General features: G+C 31.4%; 1 protein-coding gene across 2 annotated transcripts; it reads left to right on the top strand.

Annotated features, from left to right (window-relative positions):
• Positions 1–5,447: 5,447 nt before the first annotated feature.
• LOC134707520 (acyl-CoA-binding domain-containing protein 5-like) lies at positions 5,448–20,461 on the top strand. Of its 2 annotated transcripts, XM_063567335.1 has the most exons (12): positions 5,448–5,532; positions 8,170–8,290; positions 9,490–9,562; positions 10,863–10,916; positions 12,024–12,186; positions 12,681–12,845; positions 13,307–13,602; positions 13,951–14,419; positions 14,980–15,182; positions 16,023–16,052; positions 17,222–17,325; positions 18,298–20,461. In XM_063567335.1, exons 1-12 carry the CDS (start codon positions 5,466–5,468, stop codon positions 18,305–18,307), a joined length of 1,755 nt encoding a protein of 584 aa, XP_063423405.1. In that variant the 5' UTR covers positions 5,448–5,465; the 3' UTR covers positions 18,308–20,461. The 2 variants fall into 2 exon arrangements, with proteins under 2 accessions (XP_063423405.1, XP_063423406.1); XM_063567336.1 differs by lacking the exon at positions 10,863–10,916.
• Positions 20,462–23,579: the final 3,118 nt, after the last annotated feature.

Here is a 23,579-nt window from a genome sequence, read left to right on the forward strand (position 1 = left end):
CTATTTTTTTTAAGAAGAACAATCATCATCATCGTATCAAATATTTAACAGACCAATTTTAAGAAATAAATCCGTAAGCAACGGCCAGGGGAACCTCTTTGAAAACGTGTACGAAAACGGAAAAAAATGATTTGCCTGAAATATTGTGAATTTAAAAAAATACGATGGGACAGTTTATCCTTTCTGTCTCAAAGATGATATCATGGGAATATCAGTCATATATCAAGAACTGATTACGTCAACGTTTTTGAATATATAGTTAGTACTGAAAACTGATATATAAAACAGTTCGCATTGATCAAGGATTGACTCAGACTTCTTTTAAACTGAGTTTACAATGCATTTTGCTGTCCACATTGGCTAGCAGTATAGGATTAGGGTTGAGATCTCACAAAACATGTAACCCCGCCACATTTTTCGCTTGTCCCATTCAAGGAACCTCTATATCCATTGTTATTCTCACGGTGTGTATTTTTTTCTCTATTTTCTTCGTTTGTATGTTTAGGAGTTAAAAGTAGCGTCCATTTTTCTGAATTAGTACACAATAATGTTTATGAACTTATTGATTATATAGGGGAAGCTGATTCCCCACCTCCGGGGATGGCCCTCATTGAGAGATAAAAGTGGATACCTTTTCACGGGTAAATGTCGACGATAGAGCTACCTATATAAACAGTCAAATAAAATCATGCAGAAAAAAGCACAATATGACATAAAGATCATTCGGTATCATGAACATCTTCCATAATGGTAAAAAAATCTAACAATAAATACCCCATTAAACAAAAGGCATACAATTCAAAACAATGTCAGCAATTAATAGACACATTTGCACCTGTCCTAAGTCAGGAATCTGATGTACATTAGTTGTCGTTTGTTTATGTAGTTCATATGTACAAGTTTCTCGTTTCTCGTTTTTATATAGATTAGACCGTTGGTTTTCTCGTTCGAATAATTTAACATATCTAATTCTGGGGGCCCTTTATAGCTTGCTGTTCGGTGTGAGCCAATGCTACGTGTCGGAGGCCGTACCTTGACCTTTAATTGTTAACTTTTATAAATTGTTATTTGGATGGAGAGTTGTGTCATTGGCACTCATACCCCATCTTCCTATCACAGTTCATACTGGATCTCTTCTTCTTCTGTTTTGTTTTACTAATAACAGCTCATAAGTAAATAAAACTGAAGTTATTCCTGGGAAATCATATCACACAATTAATCATTAGTCCTACCAATATAACAAACAAAGAAAAACTTACAATGAATTATCTTTGGGAGAACTTCAAAACAATGTTATTGAAAACCATCAATCTAATTAAAACATATGTAGTAACGTAGTATAACGAAATCGGAGATCTCATGATATTTTAATTAGATTGGAAAACCATGAAAGAGTCAATTCTGAATTTCCAACTCAAATGATAAATAACACAAGACAGAAACTACCATCAATTGCGTCAATAAAGAGATACAATCACTTCAAGTATACGTATTTATAGGAGAAGAAAAAGAAGAAGAAATTGTTCAAAAAATGAAAACTGAATAAAAGGATAAGTATAAAAAAAGAAGGCGTGGTATGATTGCCAATGAATGAGACAACCGTCAACAAGAGACCAAAATGACACAGAAATTAACAACTATAGGTCACTGTACGGCCTTCAACAATGAGCAAAGCCCATACCACATAGTCAGCTATAAATGGCCCCGAAATGACAATGTAAAACAATTCCAACGAGAAAACTAACGTCCTTATTTATATTTACAAACATGACATAGTTGACAGTAAAGGGAACAAAGAAACTACTAAGAATATGAGATAAGAAAAGCTTACTGGACATATTTAGAAAACATAATTTGCAATGACAAAATCCTAGAAACTTATCAAAAAACGAAAGAAAATGGAATTACATCAGATCCAGAAAAAGACAGTTGGTGCGTTGCACCGTTTAAAATTGAGGGCATGCTGATATATATATATATAGAACACAAGACAAAAAGCCGAAATACTATGAATAAACAATATCATTCTGTTTTATACCAGAAAATTACGGTGAAGTAATACCTACTCTTTCAGACAATTATATATACATCCATTTATTAGAACGTCGGAGTCAGTGACAATTCTATAACAGATTTATCCATCGGATCACCATCAATGAAGATGATACATGGCTGTGTACATTATGTATATACAACTCGTCTAAACATCAACCCAACAATGTTAGATCTGTAAATTTGCTTTCGCAAATTTTTTGTTCTTCCCTCGCCGTGATGCGAGCCCATGCTACTGAGATATCGTGACACCAAATCGCCTGCACTGCAGCCGTCCCACTAGACCACACGACCACCTGGGCTTCACAAAAATAGAGCTTTCGGTGGCCGTATGTTACCTTTCCTCGTCAGTTTTTAATCTAGCGTCGTACTACAGTACATGATATATAAAGCATGGAGATGTTATTGTTGGAGATCACCTCAATTATCTATAGTAAAGGATCCTACAAATAAATGTAAGATACAGTTACAGAAAATAATCATATTTATAAGTACGTCGGAGTCAGTGACAACTGCACGGCAGATTTATCCATCGGATCACCATCAATGATGATGATACATGGCTGTGTACATTATGTATATACAACAACAACAAACATCAACCCAACAATGTTAGACATCCATCTATATATATATATATATGTCAGAAATACATGTAACATCAAATGGTACAGAAAAAATCTGTACAAATCCATCTAAAGCCACAGAAATAAACTGTTGGATATGCCCTTAAGTTAAAAAGGCCAAAAGTAACCTAGTCAGTTACTACATACCCATCTCTCTAACGTATGTATGCTGCAAACTGTTAGAACAAATTGTAGTAAGTAATATCCTAAAACACCTGGACAAACATTTTATACTATAGTGAACAATCTTACCACATCTTCTTTTCTATAACGATCATGGCTTCAGATCAAAACGAAGATGTGAAACACAACTTCTTATATTATGGGTAAATACCTTGAATAACTTATCACATACCTGCCAACTGTCACTATTTTCGGGAGATTTCCCCCATGGAGGCTCCCAAATTTATATTTTTAAAGAGCAATTATGTCCACAATTTTAAGCCAAAAAACAACATTACACTGAATTTGAAGGCCCCTTGAAGTTTTTTTAGGAGTATGCATGGCATCCACCTTGCACTCAAAACCCCCATGGACATTGTGAAAACTAAGCAAGTATGTTATCAGCTATACCGCGACAGGTTGGACCCCCCCCCCCCTTTTTGTCCTGGGTTGGGAACCCCATTTAAAATGGCTGGATCCGCCCCTGCAATTCCACCCAGAAAAAATGCAACTCCATCACAGTAATAATTCAGATCACAGTTACCATACAAACACAATATATTGTTACCACAATATCCAACAACTGTCACGGGAGGTTCATATTAACAAAATCACTGCTAAAGCGAATAAGATCTCGGGCTATTTAAAAAGAAACTTAATAATATACTTGATAGAAAGTATAAATGACATTAATAAATGATCTACATGATCAAATATTCAATTTACCTCTCAAGGATTAATTGCCCTTGTATAACATTTTTTCGTGCATGTCTAAAGACTATTACTTTTTTTAAACCTTCTTCTCTGAACTCGACCAAATACTTACAAAAAACTTAACTGAATGTTGCTTAGAGTATCTAGTTTATAGATCTTTATAGATTGTATTAAGGGATTTGAATGGTCAATTCAAAAACATGGCGGCAGTTACTAAAAAAGAATCATGGGTAGGGGTCAAATGAAGTTTTTGACTTCCATCTCGAAAACTAAGCCAGCAAGAACAAAATTTACATAGGTGCCGGAAAGTGTTTAGCAATTTTAGATGCTACCTGTACATGTTCAGTAATCTTCAGACCGATAAGACAACTTATTGTTGGGTTACTGTCAAGAAATATTGATTTTTTATAGGAAATTTTACAGTTTTGGGCTATGTATTATCTTTAGTATAATTTTAGAAAGAGAGCAAGATTAAATGACTAATCATTTCAGCAAAGTAAGATCTCAGTACAAACTAGTCGAATGTCTGAAACTGATATTACAGGTGATCAAAGGTGAGCGCCAACAAGCTCTAATGGGCGTCTTGTTTTTGTCCCACTCCCTCAGGCAAAGTTGTCCGTATGTGAATTTTGACTTTTTTTTGTATGGTCCGATATAGTTCCCTTACGTTTCTATGTATTTGTACATCAAATTGAGAAAGGAGATGGGGAATGTGTCAAAGCGTCAACAACCCGACCATAGAGCAGACAACAACCAAAGGCCACCAATGGGTCTTCAATGTAGCGAGAAACTCCCGCACCCGTAGGCGTCCTTCCTTTAGTCCTTTAAAAATTATGTATACTATTACAGTGATAATGGACGTCATATACTAAACTCCGAATTATACACAAAAAACTAAAATTAAAAATCATACAAGACTTACAAAGGCCAACGAAGTCCGATTCCGATGTCAGAAGATATAACAAAAGAAAATAAATAAAATGACAACAATACACAAATAACAACAGACATCCCTGGTTTTCAAACGTTTAGGTTAATTATAGCGCTCATAACGAAAGAATTAAGCCGTTGTATGTTGCCCCTACGTGGTTGCCTCTTAGATATGTTTTTTTTTACATTCTTGTCGCTGGGTTGCTGTTTTATTAACTTAAACCTATGCACTTTTTTTTTAGGGGATAACCATTTGATCTGACTTTTTGGGGTTGAAAAGTGGTCAATAACCATTAGCTTGGGTTCTCGGATAAGTTTTTGTTTGTGACAGCCAGAGACATATACAAAATTGAGAATGGAAATAGAGAATATGTCAAAAAGCCAACAACCCGACCAAACAGCAGACAACAACCGAAGGCCACCAACGGGTCTTCATTGCAGCGAGAAAACCGGCCTATGGGCTATATTAATTTTATGAGGGTGGTTATTGGAGTACCTTCACAGCGACGAATGGCCCTTGAATAGCGGTAACAAAAAATTGCCAAATGACGTTAACAGAATTTTTGTGATACTTGCCGAAAAAAATCAGGTTACTTTTTTTACAAAAAAAATGACGGTAACGATAATCATTTGAGAGATCTGACGAATCACGTCAAGGCTATTAACAGTATCCGAAAATGAACGTTTAACTCCTGACGGTTAAAGGCACTATATATGTCACGTCTCAGCCTCAGTACAAATGTTCATTATTTTTTTCACAATAATCCTTGCATATTGTTGGATAGAAAATTCTTCACCGTCTAGGGTAAAGTAACCTGTTTAAACAGTATCAGACCAAACTATATGTATTTTCGAAATCACGGTTGACGAGCTCAAATGCCGTAAAATTAATACGGTGAATAAATAAAGTTTTTAAAAAATAGCGGGAAAATAATAAAGGGTAAAAGGGACTCGGATTTTTTTTATCACGTGATAGGCAAAATGGCGACAACACCAAAAGAGAGATTTGACGCTGCAGTCAAAGTTATTCATGGTTTGCCAAAAGAGGGTGAGAAAAAAAGCTTCAAAACTTATTCATAAATGAAAACACATGTTTAAATGATGATTGATTTATAATAATATATTCATTCAGATGGTAAAAACAAAATAAAACATGAAACTTTTCTGTTTAATTTTGTTCTGTTTTGATTAAGGTTCATCATTATAAGGAATTGAAAAATATGGCAGTGTTTACACCTAAAAAATTACTATGAGTACAGACAAACTGGTACATTCAGGAAAGTTTTAAGGCATGGCAGGAACTAGATATATAAAAGTTATATGAAGTCTACGTTTCAGAAAATGAAAAACTTACCTGCATTTTGATGTGCATTTTTTTTGCAGTCTGCAGAAGATAGCAAAATAAACAAACACCCGATTTCATTTGATACGGTCCACTCAGTTACACAGTTTAAACCTGTTAAATCACCTATTGTTTACAGGTGTCTATTGTCCATCTATTGTCCATTTAAATCAATACTACTCACAACATTGATTATATGAGGGGAGCTTCTCAATCGTTTTCACTACTTAGTTAATTTTTGCACCTTCTGCAGGAACGAAAAAAAATGGATAGCAAAATCTAGAAAAGTTAATAATTTTCTGAAACATAAAATGCATTTAAAATTTATATATCTAGTTCCTGCCATCCCTTAAAACTTGTGCAGGTGCATAGGTTAGTCTGTACTCATCGTAAAATTTGAGGTGTAAATACGGCCATTTTAGCCAAAAGGTTATGATGAACCTTAAAAATTATTTGACAAAAAACAATTATTATTGCAAACGTTTAATGGTTAATCAAAACAAGTACATAGCCAAATTCCGGTAATTCAAATCGTCTGATTTATTCTTTAATCTGGTTAAAATGAATGAAAGGTCATAACATGGTACACTGTACATGCCCTTTATCGGTATCAGCCGATAATCAGGTCCGTTTGCATCCAATACACTTTCGCCATACATGTAAGCATCCAAGGTCCCTTCGCACTCTACACTTTCGGGCCCAATTTTATTTTAAATACACCTTCTTGCTAATCCCGGCTGACCTGGTGGCTTGAACTTTTTGACGCATTCAACAATCACTTGTCAATGTGTATTGTGGCATCAGATATTTTTTTTTATGATGTCAAAATTTTATGGGAGCCTGTGTGATATCCAGTAATGGCAGACAAATAGCGATAAGGTGTATGTCAGATGAATGATTGGAAAATCATGATTGTTGTTTTAAATTGCTTTGGTGTAAATACAGAATGTAAGTTAGCTTGGTATGAGTAAAACATTGAAAATTTTAAATGACAAACACTAAAGATAATTGTTTTTTAACAGCTTGGTCCATTTATTCTGAAACAATAAAATATAACAATACACTATTATAACCAAAACATGATAAAATTTATTCAACACACAAAAAAAACTTAGTCAAAATCTCACTTTATTTTGAAACAAGTCAATGAAACAAAGTTATAGCAATACACTAACCAAAACATGATTAAGAGTTATTCAACACAAAATAAAACGTTGACAGAATCCCACTTTTTTTAGAAAGGATTATTAATTTTTTTAACAATACACTATCCACAACATGATAAAGATTTAGTCAACACAAAAAAAATGCTGTCTCACTTTATTTTGAGACAATGACAACCAATAAACTTATAAAAATACAAAGTTATTAAACACAAAACAGGGACGGATCCAGCCATTTTAAAAAGGGGTTTCCAACTATATGTCCCCATTCAAATGCATTGATCATTAAAAAAAGGGGGGTTCCAATCCTGGAACCCCCCTAGATCTGCCAATGACAAAACCAATTAAAATTGGGCGGAACATCTAGAGTGTGAACGGACGTTGGGTGCGAACATGTAAGGTGCGAAAGTGAAAGGGGGCGAAGATACGGGCGAACGTAAATGGGCATGAACGGACCTGGATTCCCCTTTATCGTCATACAAAGTTTTTTTTGCTAAGGTTAAATTATAGCAACAAATGATAGAATTTTTTATTGCCATTTGTCAAATCAAAATTTTTATCTACCGTAAGTATCATATGAAGGAGAATGTTAATCATTTTCTTTTTTTTTCTAATTTACTGTCAATTTTCATGTTGACAGTTGGGTATCCTATATTCCTACCCTCACTTGACAAACGAAATAAATTAAATGTAGGTTTGGCTCCCTGTTCTGCTAAAGTTTAACTCTCAGGCAAAGCATGAATTCATAATGGTTATATATTGTTTTTAGCATATAATATTCATGATGTTCATTATTTGACAATGAATGATAATGAACTTTGAACAAACAATCATTCATCAACTGATTAAATTCAAGATTTGCCTTATTTATGAATAATAGACAGTATTAGGACAGTGCTATAACTTAAAACAAAAACAAAAGTTTTTAGGTTTTTGAATACACTCTACAATGTGGCATAAGTAAGGTTATTCAAATATTAATCAACAAGTCAACAAGAAGTTATAATTAACTTGAAGAAAACATGACTTGACTGTAAAAATTAGGCAGTGGAAGCTCTGACAAAATAGCCTCTTGGCAGTTACAATGTATATGAGAATTATAATTTATGTTGTACAAGTTTAAGCATTCAATTATATAAGAATTAAATGTATATATAATTTATAATATTTTATCTTGTAGGGCCCTTCCAGCCTTCGTATGAAATAATGTTAACATTTTATGGGTTGTATAAACAAGCCACAGAGGGAACTTGTACAAAACCAAAGCCATGGAGCTGGGATATAGTAGCTAAGAAGAAATGGTTAGTGTTCTGTTCAGTAACCTTGATACATGTAACCATTATACTTTTGTCTTTTGATATTATATTTTTTTTTTTTATCTATACGAGAAAAGAGTATCAAGCCAGTATACTCAAAGTGGACAGCTAACCAAGAGCAGAAAGAAGCAAAACATTAAGAGATCAACATACAAATAAAAAGAAGAGGGGGTATCTTTGTCAATGAGACAACTCTCCACAAGAGACCAACAGACACAGACATTTTAAACAGCTCAAGGTCACTGTATGGCCTTCAACAATGGACAAAGCCCATACAGTTCTGCTTAACATGTATGGTGGAAAAAAAGAAATATCGGAACTAAGAAATTAAACATGAAATACCAGTGAAATCACAAAACTTAAATTGTAATTAGTTTTCATGAAGGTCATATTAAATAATTAAGTGTGGTAGACTGCATGTTGATAGACCTCTAGATGTCTTGTAATTTGTTTGTTGTTGTTGTTCTGATTGCAGCAGCTTCTTTTGCGTATACACAATATCACCTTATTTTCATTCTCAGAATATTCATATGTAGAAAACCGAATAAAAATGCCATAAAATTGGCATAATAAAAGTAATCTCATCCAAATAATTTTTAAATTGTATACAGAAATTATTTGAAAAGCTGTAGCAGAAAGAAGATGCTTGTTCGCTGAAAATATGGCAATCTCACAAGTGAAAAAAAATTAATCTGCATTTTTTATTCTACAATTCATACTTATAGGGGCCAGCTGAAGGACACCTCCGGGTGTGGGAATTTACCCCTGCATTGACTACCTGTTGGTGACCTTCTGCTGTTGTCTGTTTTATGGTCCGGTTGTTGTCTCTTTGACACATTCCCCTTTTTCATTCTCAACTTTATATAACAAATAATTAATAAAAAAATCCTACATGTAACTGTTCTCTGGATGTAGGAGGTCTGTGATTGTACTGGATATTTATTTCTATTATTACTAAAGTTCAAACAGTTTAGCCGCCTGTCAGGAAGTGAAGTTATTGTAAATTTTACAAGGATATGTAAGTTTCATTATATTTGAGAGAGTTGGTTCTAGATATTAGTCATGAAAAAAAAATTACAATGCCTATAAAACTTCAAGATTACATTTGACAAATTGTTTTATGCTGTTATTGAATTCTTTTAAATATAACTATGATACAACATACATCTTTATCTATTTATTAGGGATGCCTGGAACAAGCTTGGAACTTTGACAAGTGATCAAGCCATGGATCTCTATGTTGAAGAACTTAAGAAGGTATTTTGTACTTGCTATCCTTGAAAGTTGAAGGCCATGATATAGCTAATATCTTTCTCTAATTCTTAGAAAATTTGATTCTTTCCCTAAATTATTGATTATTTTTTGTAATTAATATGTAGTTTGTTTGATCTCAGTTGTTCATTGGTCAATAGTCAATGATGTCATTTCATGCTTTCCTCTGATTTTGTTATTGTGACATCAAGAAAATAGGGAACCATACTTAATGAACTCACTTATAAATAAAAATAATCTTTTTGCAGATTATATCATATTGGGAAAAAAGTTAAAGCTTGTCTATATATTGTCTAAAACTCATAAGAGAAATACATTCCACCATCATACCTTGTGCAATAAGAATGATAAGATATCTCTCCACTTCTGGCAGAACAATTTTAGATATATGTGTATGCTAAACCTCTGTAAGCCTTGCATCTACACCTAAAACCTTTATTTTGAAAGCATATGCTACCGCCCTTTCCTCAATCCTCATAATAAAAAGTATAAAAGATATGATACTGAAGCCAGATTTAATTTTGTTTTATACGTTAAATTAATTTAAAATAGAAAAACAAGATTTGAAATTTTCCTATTTGTGAATCTCAAGGTGTACAACTTTTGAGATATTTTCCCAAGGGAGGTAATTTACACACAAATCTCATAAAATAAAGGGGAGATAATTAATCAATATAACTGTTTTTCAATAGCAAACAGAAATGGATACCAAAATTGACACAGAATCATCAGTTTTTATTTACAAACAAAGAAAAACTATTGCTTGGAATATACAAACCACTCAAATTACAATACATCAGTAATTACAGGAAACTCTTACGTCTGCTTGTCTGATTAAGTCATGTTAGTTTGAATACCCTCAGTTAGATTTGTTTTGATATTTTATATATCATGGTTATCAGCCTATCTTTTATGTTTGGTTACTGTACACTGTTGTAAGGCATGTTGATGTTAACTATTTCGTTCAGTTTTCACTTCAGTTCTTTTATTTTTTGTTATAATTTTAACATTTTTTTTCACAATAGCATTTGTTTTATAATATCATTTATAAATTTTATCTTATTATTTATGGTGTTAGTGCTGTCTTCATGATTCACAGGTTTTAAAAAAATCCAAGCAATGCAAATCATATTTAACATTGAATATGTAAGAGGGTTTAAAGGGTTAATAATTATGAGAAAAATAAAAAAAAAAAAAAGAATACAGGGAAAAGATCCTTTTAATGATAAAATCTTTTTGTCAAAATGTAAGTGAAAAAAGTACAGAATTTATTTTCCCTTTTCAGAGTATTGCCTTGTCCACAAACAAGTGGAACACAATGGGTGACAAGGATAAAAGGGTACGGATGTTTTTTTGAAACCTAGCACTAACATATTTATCACTATAATCATCTTTAACACTCTGTCAAGTTTTAAATAGAAAAATATATTCTGCTACCAATGGATATTCATTGTTTTATTTCATAGCGAAATCCTTTTTGCTTGTATTTATTTACTGAGCTAGTAATGTATTAAAGCATATTCTATGAGTATTGATAATTAGGTTTATTGAGAAGATTTACAAAATGGACAAAACATGTAATAAATCTCTGAAATAGCTGAGGCTCAGCTATTTCAGAGATTTATTACATGTTTTGTCCATTTTGTTCACAATCATACCAGGATCATAAGGAATAGTTGATGGGGAGTTTTTTGTTTCAGTCCAGAACACTAATTACAAACTCTGCTTACAAATGCTAGATGTGGGCTATTTTTCATACCCATATATAGTGTTAGTAGGATGCATCATGCAAAGAGGAAATTGATAGGGTCTAGGAAACATTAATAGAGTAACGTTAAGCAGGTTATTTTTGCAGGGTGTACATTTTCGCTGTTAAAAAAAATTCTCAAAAATAAATTCCGCCAATTTAAAACGGCCCATGCAAAGGTATTGATAAAAGTTTTAAATCCGCCAAAATAACCAGCTATACGGTATTTGAAAATAATAAAATTGATGAAGTCATACTGTTTCACTGCATATGCTATAGTACGCAACAGGATTTACAAATAAAAATGTGAATTTAATAGTAGATGTTTATATAGCTATACATGCAATTCAAGTCAACTCAAATATCTTAGAGGAAGGGCTTGATTAACTTATTTGTTATTGTGTTTGCATACCTACATTGTATGTGCCATTAGCCATAAGACCAACATTATTTTTAAAGGAATGTTAATGCATCTTTGTTATTAGTTCTAGAATTAACTTTTTTGTTAACTGATGATTTTTTGTTATCCATTTCAGAATTTGTAAAGACTGGTTTCTGTAAAAAGTTTTAACCCAGATTTTCATATATTCATTCATAAAACTGTAAATGATCACATGTTAAAGAATGCTGGTCCATAGAATTGATTATTTTGCATGCTTGTTACCTTGTTATAAAAGCTCTTTTTATTATTTTCAATAGATTGTGGAAGCCATGCCACAAGAAAAGCCTGTACGAGATTTTATGTCGACCATTGGAACATTTTATGAATTGATAGATGAGAGGTCTCCATTTGAGGATGAAAAGCGTTCTTATGACCATGCTAATGGTGATACAAATAGAAATGTCATACAGGCAGATATAAGTATGTTTAAAGCATATTCTGATGCAATTTTTATGTATAAAAAAAAATTGTGAATTTATAGTAATGTAATTATTTAAAAGGATCCACTTAACAAGATTATGGTGACAAACACAGTAAGATTTCTGTCATGATCTAGCTTTGGAAACCTTAAAATCATAATCATTGATCACCTTACATTAAATAATTTAATTGGAATGAATGGATAAGGTTTACTTCACAATAGAGAATAATGAAAAATTATCTGAAAACTTACGGAATACAGAAAAGTCAAACCCATCAATAAAAATGGCATAATACAAATGGTTATCTTGACTGAGGGAGTTGAAGCCTTAGTTTCTTAATAATTTATAAAGAAACAATGTTAGAAAAGTTTGTTATAAATCATGCCAGTAATATCATGCAATGTGTTTGCTGTATGACCCATTCTCAAAGTTTGATCACAAATACACAAGTGTTACTTGAGAAATATCTGTTACCCCACCCATGTTTTACAGGCAATGGAAATGAAATGGCAATGAACCACTCCATGTTGATTGATCCTCTTCTTAAAGATCTAGTCAAACAAGACATCAAAATGAATGGAATGCCTAGAGGTTTTCAAGACAAGGATTTTGGTGAAGATAAACCAACAGAATCAGCTTTATCTCTAGTAGATTCAGGTATTTATAACTTAAAACCCAGTGCACCCAATTTGCAGAATGTGTTATGTTGTGTTTCCACCTGTCTGTCATTACTTCATGCCCAATGAAAAAGTGATAAAAATGTAGAAATTTACTCAAGAGAGTGTGTGCATTTGTTATTGCCAATCATATGGGAGAAAAGCAGAATCTATTTATGGGACTGCAAATATTTTAGGATGGAAAGAACTCCATCTTGGTCAGATATCATGTTTTTGATGAGTCCTTTTGATGAGTCTGTTTCTTGAATTATATGTGACTACAATTTATATATAGATATGCCTATTTGTATTCAAAAATTGTTTAGATGACATGCTTATAATATGTCAGTGACAACACAAATGAAATATCTGTATAAATGTCATCCTTATGTATCAATCCAATATAAGTTAATCCTCGTGTAGATTTTGTTGATTTAAAGAATAAAGCCCATTTAATTTCAGAAAGAGAAAACTGGGACAGAATTTCTAGTATAAAAAATGCTCAGGACCAAGATATCAATGGTGGTATGAATGGTTTCCATGACGATCAGGAGGACGAAGATGAATCGGAAGTACACACTCCAGAAATCCAGACCCAAAACCACACTAGGAAAAATAGTGAAATGCTTTATGATAATATAGAGCATCCAGTTAATGGTGAAACAGGGACAGCTGATACAGTGCCCTCTAATGACAGACTTACAAGTGAGAGTGAAAGTGATGATGAGTTTTGTGACACATCAGATCAACCATCTCCGGTATATTTCTTATCTAATTTACAATGTATTACTAGGAGGGGAAAAAATGTTTTTCAGTTTTCCTTCTTAACTTTTTATTTAAATTCTAGCTCAAGGGATCTTTTTGTTGTTCAAAATCTATATTTTTTTGATTACTCCACCATATATATTTTAAAGTTTTCAGCTTTTCATTTGTTAATTGATTGAGTAGCTTGTGAATTTTCTATAGACAGATAAATTTTGGTTATAGTCATGTAGCAAGGATATATGTGTTAGGATATGCCTTTTGTTGTACTCTTTTTTCCATGTATTTGCCAAAACATACACCTGTATGCATGAATAAATACATAACTTTTAATGTCATTACAGGAGGAGTTGTCTAGAATGACCTCTAAAGATCAACAAATGTCAACACCATTAAAAGGAAATTTACAAAATAATAGACAGAAATATGTTCATTTTAGTGCTAATCCATCATTACGAACTGATGTTGAAGTAGATCAACAGACATTTTCACCAATTCCAAATCGTTTACATCGAGATGATATATCAATGTCACGGAACTTCCCTTTTGGATTAAATTTTCAACAGAAGTCCCCACATGATAGTTTAATTGTTCACGGACCATCGGAAGATTCATTAAATGTTACAGGGCTTAGTGAAATAGGAAGTGAGAATTCAAATTCATCTGCACAATCAAATAGTTTAACCAAATCTGAAGTATTAATGGAAGAAAATATAAGGACTTGTGGTGGTGGTCAGATTTCCCCACCTGGTGGAAGTTCTAGTGGGAAACTTCCTAGTCAGGGATCATACAGCTCACAGGGTTACAGACCAGGTACGGTTTTTAACCTAGATTTATTGAAAAACTACATTATAATACATACATAATATTTATCATGCCCCTGCTGTAGCAGAGGTGACGTCTGTTCATACATTGATATTAGTTTACCTCAACCAAATGTTATGAAACTTATTATACGCAATGCTTATTACCACAAAACACAGATCAAGTTTGAATTTGAATGGTGAAATTCTTCAAAAAATGTAATTAAACAGCAAATTGAAATTCAAACAGTAAATCAATTTTGAAATTTTCATTAGTTGCATATTTAGCAGGGAATTTGTAAAATTTGCATGTTTTAGTTAACAATTGAAAAAAGAAGGATTTTTTTTCTTTCTTTTAAAAAGCATAGTTTATATTGATAATGAATATATGTTTATGTTTTTCTTGGTTTGAAAATTATGTATAATATTGATAATTTTGTTTTATTTGGCTTACAATTTAGTGAAATTCTTATTTAAAATTGCAATACATATTTTGTTATTTTCAATGATATACCAAAGATATACCAAAGAAAAAAAGAAAAATCAAAATGAGTTTGTGTTGATTTTCAGTTGAAGGTTATGGTTTTTATGATGGCTTCCCTGTTGAGGGAGGACAGGGAGGGGAAGGAGGAGGAGGGAGGGACCCTCGATATCCACCACAGATGTTTGGATCAGTCAATGAACAGATTGCTGTCACATTAATGAGGCTTCAGCAAGATATGCACACAGTATTACAAAGACTTGATAGCTTAGAGGCTGTTTCTAGGCAACAGGTAAATATACCTTTTCTCCAAAAATGATTTTGATAGATATATATATTACTAGTAAGTTGCTACTCTGTCCATTTTCTTTTCCCTGTTGCTTTTTATCCATCCAAATAGTTTGCTGATAGTTCTCTTCAACCAATTATATTTCTAATACAAGTTAAATAGTTTGCTGATAGTTCTCTTCAACCAATTATATTTCTAATACAAGTTAAATGGTTTGCTACTAGTTCTCTTCAACCAATTATATTTCTAATACAAGTTAAATGGTTTGCTACTAGTTCTCTTCAACCAATTATATTTCTAATACAAGTTAAATGGTTTGCTACTAGTTCTCTTCAACCAATTATATTTTTAATACAAGTTAAATGGTTTGCTTAGTACTAGTTCTCTTCAACCAATTATATTTCTAATACAAGTTAAATGGTTTGCTACTAGTTCTCTTCAACCAATTATATTTCTAATACAAGTTAAATGGTTTGCTACTAGTTCTCTTCAACCAATTATATTTCTAATACAAGTTAAATGGTTTGCTACTAGTTCTCTTCAACCAATTATATTTCTAATACAAGTTAAATGGTTTGCTACTAGTTCTCTTCAACCAATTATATTTCTAATACAAGTTAAATGGTTTGCTACTAGTTCTCTTCAACCAATTATATTTCTAATACAAGTTAAATGGTTTGCTACTAGTTCTCTTCAACCAATTATATTTCTAATACAAGTTAAATGGTTTGCTACTAACCCCCTACAAATCCATAGAGGGTTAGTAAAATCCATAGAGGGTTTATCAAAATCCATAGGGGGTGAGGCTGGGTGTGTCATTACAGTTTGTATTTCTTATTTCAGAGAAAAGCTGAACAAAGAAATTCAATTTTTGTAAGTATTTATATAAATAAGAAGATATGGTATGAGTGCCAATGAGACAGCTCTCCATAAAAAGTTGACAAGTATAGGTCAAAGTACATCCTTCAACATGGAGTCTTGACTCACATCAAACAGCAAGCAAGTAGTGTAAAATAATTCAAATAGGAAAACCAACTGTCTAATCTATACAAAAAATGAGAAATGAGAATCACTAATGCACCTTACCAACAAACCACAACCCCTAAACAACAGACTCCTACTTGAAATATGGTTCCTGTCAGTAGTCCTTCAATTAGTTGAAGATAAATCAGCTTAAAAAATTGTAGGTGTCTTGAGATTCTCAAGAACTCATTGATGATCTAGTTTCAGATATACATGCAGTAATATGATTGTATCAGTTATTTCAGTTTATACATCTCAAGCAAAAAATTTGAATGTAGTTTAATTTTATGAATGTATTTTTTATGCCCTACTAAGGGGCATTATGTGTTTTGGTCTGTGTGTCCATTCCTTTGTTCCTTTGTCTCTGTCCATCTTCAGGTTTAAGTTTTTGGTCAAGGTACGTAGTTTTTGATGAAGTTAAAAAGTCTAATCAACTTGAAATTAGTACATAGATTTCCTATGATATGATCTTTCTAATTTTAATGCCAAATTAGAGTTTTGACCCAAAATGTAAGGGTCCACTGAACATAGAAAAATGATAGTGAGAGTGGGGCATCCATGTACTATGGACACATTCTTGTTTTTACATGATAGTCATTTCTATTTAAAATAGAGATTGAGAGTCCATGCTTCTTTTATTATATAATGGTCCAAAAGTAATGGGAAAATATGTGATAAGTCCAATGGAAAAAAAGAGTGGCACAATATACCAGATGGACTTACAAACTCATTATTTTCAAAAATAGGCTGGCAACGAACAGCATGCAACAAAGAAAAAGACCAACAGACAAACAATAGTACACAAACCACAACTTAGAAAACTAAATACCGAACAACACGAACCCACCAAAAACTCATGGTGATCTCATAGAAAATATTAAACATAATGCAATGTAATGTATGTCTTTTTAATATAAACTAAGTGCAATGTAATGTATGTCTTTTTAATATAAACTAAGTGCAATGTAATGTATGTCTTTTTAATATAAACTAAGTGCAATGAAAACAATCTTTTACAGATGTCCAGTTGGTGGCCTTTCCCTAACTTAACAGGGAAGACATTTTTGTTCGTTGTTATATGGCCTATGTTTGTATACTGGTTAATGTCAAGAAGGAGAAGAAGGTTTGTTTAATCACATTAGGATAAAAATAATTCACAAGATTTAAATTGCTATCAAAGAGCAAGGGTCATCATCAGCATTGAGAGCTTAAAAAATCTTGAAATATTGATCTTATTTATGTTAAAATTTCTCTTACCAGTTTTTATTAATCTTTTTCTTTAAATTCACCAAAAGAGAAAACACAAATTTTAAATGGTTTGTTAATTCTAAAGAGGAAAATTAAAAAAAAATTTAGAAGGTTTTTTTTCTTTTTTTTTTTATCTTTAAAGGTAAGATTCAAGTAATTTTTTTTGTATGGTAAGACAATATACAATTATGGCCCGTTGAAGAGGTGAATATCCAAAATTGTCATCACGAGAAGGTTATTTCATTTAGGACACTTTTGGATATTCATTGATTCTAAGGGGCCACAATTGTTTTATTATACAGAACTAACAGTGGAAAGGCCTTTCGAACACTTACTATATTCTTTGGACATTACATAACACAAACAAAAATACCTTTCACAGCTTTGTGTTCTAGAATTTCTCGAATGTACAACAAAAGTAGAATCTTTTTGTAAAAATTAATATTGATATTATAAAATACATCATCGGCTGCTGGCACTCTTTTCATGTCCAATGCCTTATTTCCTGTTCTCTCAGTGGGCTTCCAGTCTAACGTGAACGCTGCTATTTTGTTTATTTACGTCTGTGACGTCATTTTCATGGGAGATAACTCAAGTGAAAAACAACAAACTCAAACTTTAAATCTTTAGGGTTATTCATCCTTCCTTGCAATTGAATGAAAAACAACTTAATTGTTCCATGTCACGTGATAAAGGTTCATCCAATAGAATTGTTTAAAATATATATAAGGTATAATAATATATAATTATACTTCAATAATAGCTCATATTTTTTTTAAATACTTTTTGTTTAAATTATTGTACATGTATTCTAAATAGCATTTATCTATTCATTTTTTTTTTACAGGACAAATTAAGAAATTCATATTGTGAGAGAATATTGTTACCTCAAAAATGGACATGCACGAAAGAACGAGTCAGCTTTAAATTACACTGTCGACATTACAAAATTAAAAGCTGTATGTTAAGATAAAGAAACTTTAAACCATTTAGATGATGTTTAATATACTTAATTTTGATAAATATTCAGATTACTTTATGTGTGGCTATTAAAAGTGAAACAAAAATTCATGTTTGCATATTGTAAATTACATGTAGTTAATTTATAGGGATCTTTTATTTTGGCATTTATTTATTTTTTAGATTATCTGGACTATCTTTTGTTGATGTGTTCAGATAAAAAATAATCTAGATTTTACATATTCAGGACAATTCATATTTACGTTATTTTTGGCTTTATAATTCTATGCTGGCTATCAATAGTTGCTAATACTAAGCATTAGACAAAAACTCTAAATCAGAGATGTTTTATAGTCGATTTCCTTGTTCTGGTTGGCATGGAGAAATTGGTATTGATTTGAATGGCATTTACGAATGGTTGTGTTTACAAATACTTAAAAAAAAAGATTGCACCTTAATTTTATTGCTTGTAATGTTAATGAACATAACTTTTGAAAGTTTTTTTTACAATCGTTTTATTTGAAATGACGAAAATCAGGCATACATGTAGATTATAAGATGTGTATACAACTTATGCATAAATCAAAATCTTAAATGACTGAAAATGGTGATAGTTAATTTATGAAGATGATTTTCTAAATATTATTAATTATAGTATTTGTTTACATCCAGAAGATACTAGGACAGCACTGATTTGCTTCATACAGGCTATACTCTGCAACAGTGGCTGAAAATGAAAATCATGGGAAATGTCTTAAAAATACATATATCATAACAGGCCAATTGCTATATGAAAATTTTTTGTTATTCACTCCATAACTTATGGGAAATTCCTTAAAAGCATGTATATCTTAACAGCATAATTACTATATGAACAATTTTTGTTATTCACTGCAAGAATTATTAGTGTTATAAAGATCATTGATTATTCCAATGTGTTCATTTTACAAATACAATCATAACCAGAGGACATGATGAGTGTGTATTGCATGTATGTTTAAGAATGGAATTATTTTTTAAATTATTTTGTTTTGATTGTAAAGTGAATAATTCAAGTGAAGAATAAATGTATGTCAGAAAATTAGAAATGTAATAAGAAAGTTGTAAACCGATAAGCAAAATGATTATTTTGTCTTTTTTATGAATGTTCAGAGAACAGGTACATTTTGTTCATATTTGAGGAGCTTTTCAAATACAATTTTTTTTTTACATTTGACCTTATATTCTATCTTTTCCATGAATTTAACTTTTGTATATCAGTAAATAGTACAAATGTTATTTAAGGAATGACTGTTATGCCTTTTCCGTCTATGAAAAATGTGATGCACACTCAATAATCTGCACAGCGAGTTATTTTAAAGTGTGCACCATATTTTTTATGTTATTTTGAATAGACAGAAAAAAATCTTACAGTTATTACTTATAAGGTTATTCTCAATTCCATTTTAAACCGGAGTAAACCATGAAAAAACGTTGATGACATCACTGTCACAAGACTAAATTATGTCTATGAGCTGATAATCTGATAAAACAACATCAACCAATCAGAAGACACTTTACATCAACAATTAAATTATTCAAATTGAATTTTGATTAAGGTCTTCACTGATTTGCTTTAGAACATAAACCGTAGGATCTAAATAACTCATAATCTCAGCTTTGTCTTTTACCTGAACCTGTACAAATGTGTCTACAATTCAATGTGGTAGTTATATTTTACATTATGGTGAATACAGTTTTACTCTTAATCATTTATAAAGCATCTCTGAAGATTATGGCTCATTATCTGCTTCAAATTTATTAAATTTAAATAATATAGTATACATTTTAGATCAGTGTTATAAACCATATTTTATGAAGACTGATCTTAACAGATTGTGACAATAGCCACAAAACAAATGTATGATTGAAATTGCAATATCTTTTTAGGATGGAAGTGATGATTATTTATGTTCAATTTTGTATAAAGAACCAAATTTTATTTTAATGAATCTGTGATATTTTTATTGATTTATTTTAAAACAAAATAAATGAAAATTTATTGTTCTGAATGTATTTGCTTATTATGCCTCACTTAATAGGCATTAAATTTTGCGGTTCTTTCGTTTGTCCGTCTGTCTTGCTTCAGCTTGAGTTTTTGCCCAAGGTAGTTTTGATGAAGTTGAAGTCCAATTAACTTGAAACTTAGTACACATGTTCCCTGTGATATTATCTTTCTAATTTTAATACCAAATTAAAGTGTAGACTCTAATTTCATAGTCCTCTTAAATACAAAAAATGATTGCACATGTGGGGCATCTATGTACTATGTACACATTCTTGTTTTTCTCTAATATGAAATCCCAGTGTGCTTTAACAGTTTGTTATAGATAAACAAAGGATATAGGGTATCCATCCATGACACAAAATCAGTACATGCACAGCCAGAAAAACATACAAAAAGCAAATTAACAGCACTTTTATTGCTGTTATACATCTCAAAGTCCCTTGAGGCCAGTGTATTTTTTTGGGGAGGATCACATCATGGCATGTTGCAAAAATACTTTTTTGGTTTAAAAATATTTTACCAAGTATCATTCAATACACTACCAAGAATTGTATCACAGGTTAAGCGTACATTTCTACCCTCTTGTAAATCAGTACTGAACAGCTTCATGATAAAATTGTAATGGTCAACTTTTGGTAAAATCAGTGCTATAGGGTTCAATCAACAGTTTTTAGCTCACCTGACCAACCAACCAAGATGGCCGCCATGGCTAAAAATAGAACATGGGGGTAAAATGCAGTTTTTGGCTTATAACTCAAAAACCAAAGCATTAAGAGCAAATCAGACAGGAAGTTGATGAGGTCAATTTCTATCTGCCCTGGAATTTTCAGATGAATTGGATCATCGGTTGTTAGGTTGCTGCCCCTGAATTGGTAATATTGAGGAAATTTTGCTGTTTTTTTGTCATTATCTTGAATATTATATTATAGATAGAGATAAACTGTAAACAGCAATAATTTACAGTAAAGTAAGAACTAAAAATAGGTCAACATGACTAAAATAGTCAATTGACCCCCTAAGGAGGTATTGCCCTTCATAGTCAATTTTTAACAATTTTCACAAAATTTGAAGATTTTCACTAACATTTTCCACAGAAACTACTGTAATAGATAGAGATCATTGTAAGCAGCAAAAATGTTTAGTAATATAAGATCTACAAACACATCATCATCACCAAAAACACAATTTTGTCATGAATCCATCTGTGTACAATGTTTAATATTAACATAGACCAAGGTGAGCGACACAGGCTCTTTAGAGCCTCTAGTTTTCTATGACGTCATATTTTGAGGGACCTTAGTGGTGAACTGATAAATAAAGATACTTGTATAAAACTAGATATCACTGGAATCAGAATGTTCTCTAGTTTCTAATGAAAGAAATATAAAGTGTACTTTTATCATATTAAAAAAATCATTCAAAGAACATGGGGGGAAAAAATGCCTAATTTAAACATAAAAAAACTTAAACCAAGTCATGTTAATACACAAAAATTTCGGCAAAAAATTAAACATTTGTTTTTTCATTACAAATTTTGTTTTTTACACTATTAGTTATTTCTTTTTGATATGGTACAAAAATCAACCGAAAAAATCAATTCGGTTTGGCCCCAGATGACTTAAAATGTTTTTATCATTGAAAAAGCTCCAAAATTATCTCCCTTTGGTGCAAAAATGCCATTTTTTTTGGCATTAAGGAGGCTCGCGGGTATAAGATTTTCCGAAAAAAAAAAAAACTTTAATTTTTCATTACAAATTTTATCCCCGTTCTTAAGTAGTTGTTACTTTATCATATGATCCAAAATTCATTCCGAAAAATCAATTGGTGTTGGCCCCAGGTGACTTTTAAAGTGTTGATATCACTGAAAAAGCTCCAAATTATCTCCCTTTGCTGCAAAAATGCCATTTTTTGGTATTAAAATTGAAATATCTTTGTTAACTCATCGGTGACCTATATTTTTTATTGTTTTTTTCGAATAAGCTGTACATGAACTAAATAATTGTAAAATTTAAGAGATTTCTGTAATTTAGTTCTTTTTTTATTTCGATATTACCGATATTTCTCCTATTAGTTCAACAGAAAAAAAGGACATTAACAAAAATGTATGCTTCTTTCGAAGGCAGATAGTGAGCGTAAATGAACGGTGACCCCATTTTTTTATTTCATTTTTCTATTAAGAATAAGTTAAAGTTTGTTTATAGAAAAATATAGGTATATCCTATATTAAATTTAAAAAAATGATTTAGACCCGCGAGCCCCCTTAATATTGAAATATCTTCTTTAACTCATCGGTAACCTATATTTTTTATCATTGTTTTCAAATAAGCTTTATATAAACTAAATAATTGTAAAATTTTAGCTATTTCTGTAATTAAGTTCTCTTTTTAGTTCAATATATATAACCTTTATTTCTCCTATTTGTTCAACAGAAAAAAGGAAGTTAACAAAAATATATGCTTCTTTCGGAGGCAGATTGTGAGCTTAAATGAACGGTGACCCCATTCTTTTATTTCATTTTTTGTCGAGCCTTCGACTTTAGTCGAAAAAGCGAGACTAAGCAATCCTACATTCCGTCGGCGGCGGCGTCCACAAATATTCACTCTGGTTAAAGGTTTTACTTATAAATTTTTTTTAATAACTTTCTTAAACTATACTGGATTTCTACCAAACTTGGACAGTAGCTTGTTTATGATCATAAAATAGTATCCAGAAGTAAATTTTGTAAAAATAAAATTTCATTTTTTCCGTATTTTACTTATAAATGGACTTATTTTTTTTCTGCGGGGAAACATAACATTCACTCTGTGGTTAAAGTTTTTAGAATTTTAATAACTTTCTTACTATCCTGGGTTTGTACCAAACTTGGACAGAAGCTTGTTTATATTTATAAGATAGTATCCAGAAGTAAATTTTGTAAAAAAATAAATCCATTTTTTCCGTATTTTACTTTTAAATGGACTTAGTTTTTCTGCAGGGAAACATTACATTCACTCTGTGGTTAAAGTTTTTAAATTTTAATAACTTTCTTAAAGTATCCTGGGTTTGTACCAAACTTGGACAGAAGCTTATTTATGATCATAAGATAGTATCCAGAAGTAAATTTTGTTAAAAAATAAATCCAT

The sequence above is a fragment of the Mytilus trossulus genome, chromosome 2, assembly GCF_036588685.1.
Source record: "Mytilus trossulus isolate FHL-02 chromosome 2, PNRI_Mtr1.1.1.hap1, whole genome shotgun sequence".
NCBI lineage: Eukaryota > Metazoa > Mollusca > Bivalvia > Mytilida > Mytilidae > Mytilus > Mytilus trossulus.